The following is a 1,946-nucleotide window of genomic DNA, read 5'->3' as shown; positions in this document are numbered from 1 at the left end:
GACACATTGTAGAGTCCATGCCCCGACGAATTGAGGCTGTTCTGATGGCGAAAGGGGGTGCAATTCAATATTAAGAACTTGTTCCTAATGTTTTGTACACTCAGTGCATAATGATACATTACATCCTCAAAATGAATACTTACATACTATTTATCATTAAAAAACATGGAACAACCACAGACGTTGGTATTTGGAATATACAAACCAAAATGACTACAATGTATTTTATAAAACAAGCTTATGCCTTCTTATGTCTTCTCCAAGTCATTCCATTCCAATCCATCCAAATCATTCTGTATCAACACCACATGTATCTATGACGACAACACTGAGATGAATAATGTCAGTGTATTGTTACATGAAACAAGCAATTACAACAAAACAGTATAACATAACTATGTCAAACTAGGGAATAAAAACATAGGAACTATACATGCCTTAACTTCAGAGTTAAAATATGTTTAGCTGTTACTTTGAACCATGGATAAAAGAAAGCATAAATTATTGGATTAATTAAGGAATTAACAAGTGGCAGAAAGCCGGTGATCAATAATAAATTGTCACACACACACAAAAAAAGATGTATCAACAAAAATGGAATCCAACAACTTAGAAAGCTGAAAACAACAATAGCTAGAGTTTTTGCTGCTTTTCTCTCTGACTTATTTGCCTGTACAGTTTTAACACCAGACACACTGGCAGCCTCTTTTGAAAATACCTTTCTGGCCTGTGATCTGGCCACCACAAATATATTACAATAAAGTGTTATAATAATAGAGCACGGCGCAACCATTGAAAATACAAGGCCAATGATTTTAACCCAATTTAATTATTCTACAATAAAACATTATTTCAAACATCTACTGGGTACCTGTACATTTACAAAAAAAATTATAATAGCAGCATCGTATATGATACAAAAACACCAGTTAATGGATATACAATACATCATTCTTGTCATTGTTATTTTAGAGTGGTACATTAAGGGATCACACACAGCAACATAACAGTCAATAGATATCAAGACCAAACTGCCCACAGATAAAGAAGAACACAAACAAGTGATATAGAAATAAAACCCACAGAAATATTCCCCAACATTCCAGCATGGTTCCATGAATGCTACAGTCATTAATGGTATCACAATCAGTCCCACCAGGAAATCTGCCACAGCCAGAGAGAGGATGAGCAGGTTGGTTGGAGTGTGGAGCTGCTTGAAGTGAGAGATGGAGATGATCACCAGCATGTTCAAAAATACTGTAACTGCTGAAATCAATGAGAAGAATATGTACAGTGTTATGTAGATAGATGTCGATAGCAAAGCCTTTCTGCAAGAAGAGTTTCTGTCTTGAAAACAGTATTGAACATCTTCCTGTTCCTCCATTTGTAATAAAGGGTCCAAATGCTGAGGTCCTGCTCCTGCTTGGTCCTGTGTGTGTCCCTGTCAGGTCAGCCTTCTGACAAACTCTGAGCTCTGAATGCGAAGCATCACGTCTGGAGGAAACCTGGCACCATCCCTACGGTGAAGCATGGTGGTGGCAGCATCATGCTGTGGGGATGTTTTTCAGCTGCAGGCACTAGGAGACTATTCAGAATCGAGGGAAAGATGAACGGAGCAAAGTACAGAGAGATGAAAACCTGCTCCAGAGCTCTCAGGACCTCAGACTGGGGCGAAGGTTCACCTTCCAACAGGACAATGACCCTAAGCACACAGCCAAGACAACGCAGGAGTGGCTTCGGGACAAGTCTCTGAGTAGCCCAGGCAGAGCCCTGACTTGAAACTGATCGAACATTTTACATTTACATTTTAGTCATTTAGCAGACGCCCTTATCCAGAGCGACTTACAGTTAGTGAGTGCATACATTTTTCTTTTCATACTGGCCAAGAGACCTGAAAATAGCTGTGCAGCGACGCTCCTCATTCAACCTGAGAGAGCTTGAGAGGA

At 39.4% G+C, this 1,946-nt stretch overlaps 1 protein-coding gene across 1 annotated transcript; it reads right to left on the bottom strand.

Moving 5' to 3' along the window:
• Positions 1 to 427: 427 nt before the first annotated feature.
• LOC311123137 (trace amine-associated receptor 6-like) lies at positions 428 to 1,384 on the bottom strand (the record flags this gene model as incomplete). The annotated part of the gene is made up of 2 exons (XM_084197405.1): positions 428 to 523; positions 1,127 to 1,384. 2 exons carry the CDS (start codon positions 1,382 to 1,384, stop codon positions 428 to 430), a joined length of 354 nt encoding a protein of 117 aa, XP_084053531.1.
• Between the last annotated feature and the right edge of the window lie 562 nt (positions 1,385 to 1,946).

Source organism: Coregonus lavaretus (genome assembly GCF_964263955.1).
Source record: "Coregonus lavaretus genome assembly, contig: HAP1_SCAFFOLD_313, whole genome shotgun sequence".
Taxonomy (NCBI): Eukaryota; Metazoa; Chordata; class Actinopteri; order Salmoniformes; family Salmonidae; genus Coregonus; species Coregonus lavaretus.
This window is presented reverse-complemented; position numbering and strand designations above follow the sequence as displayed.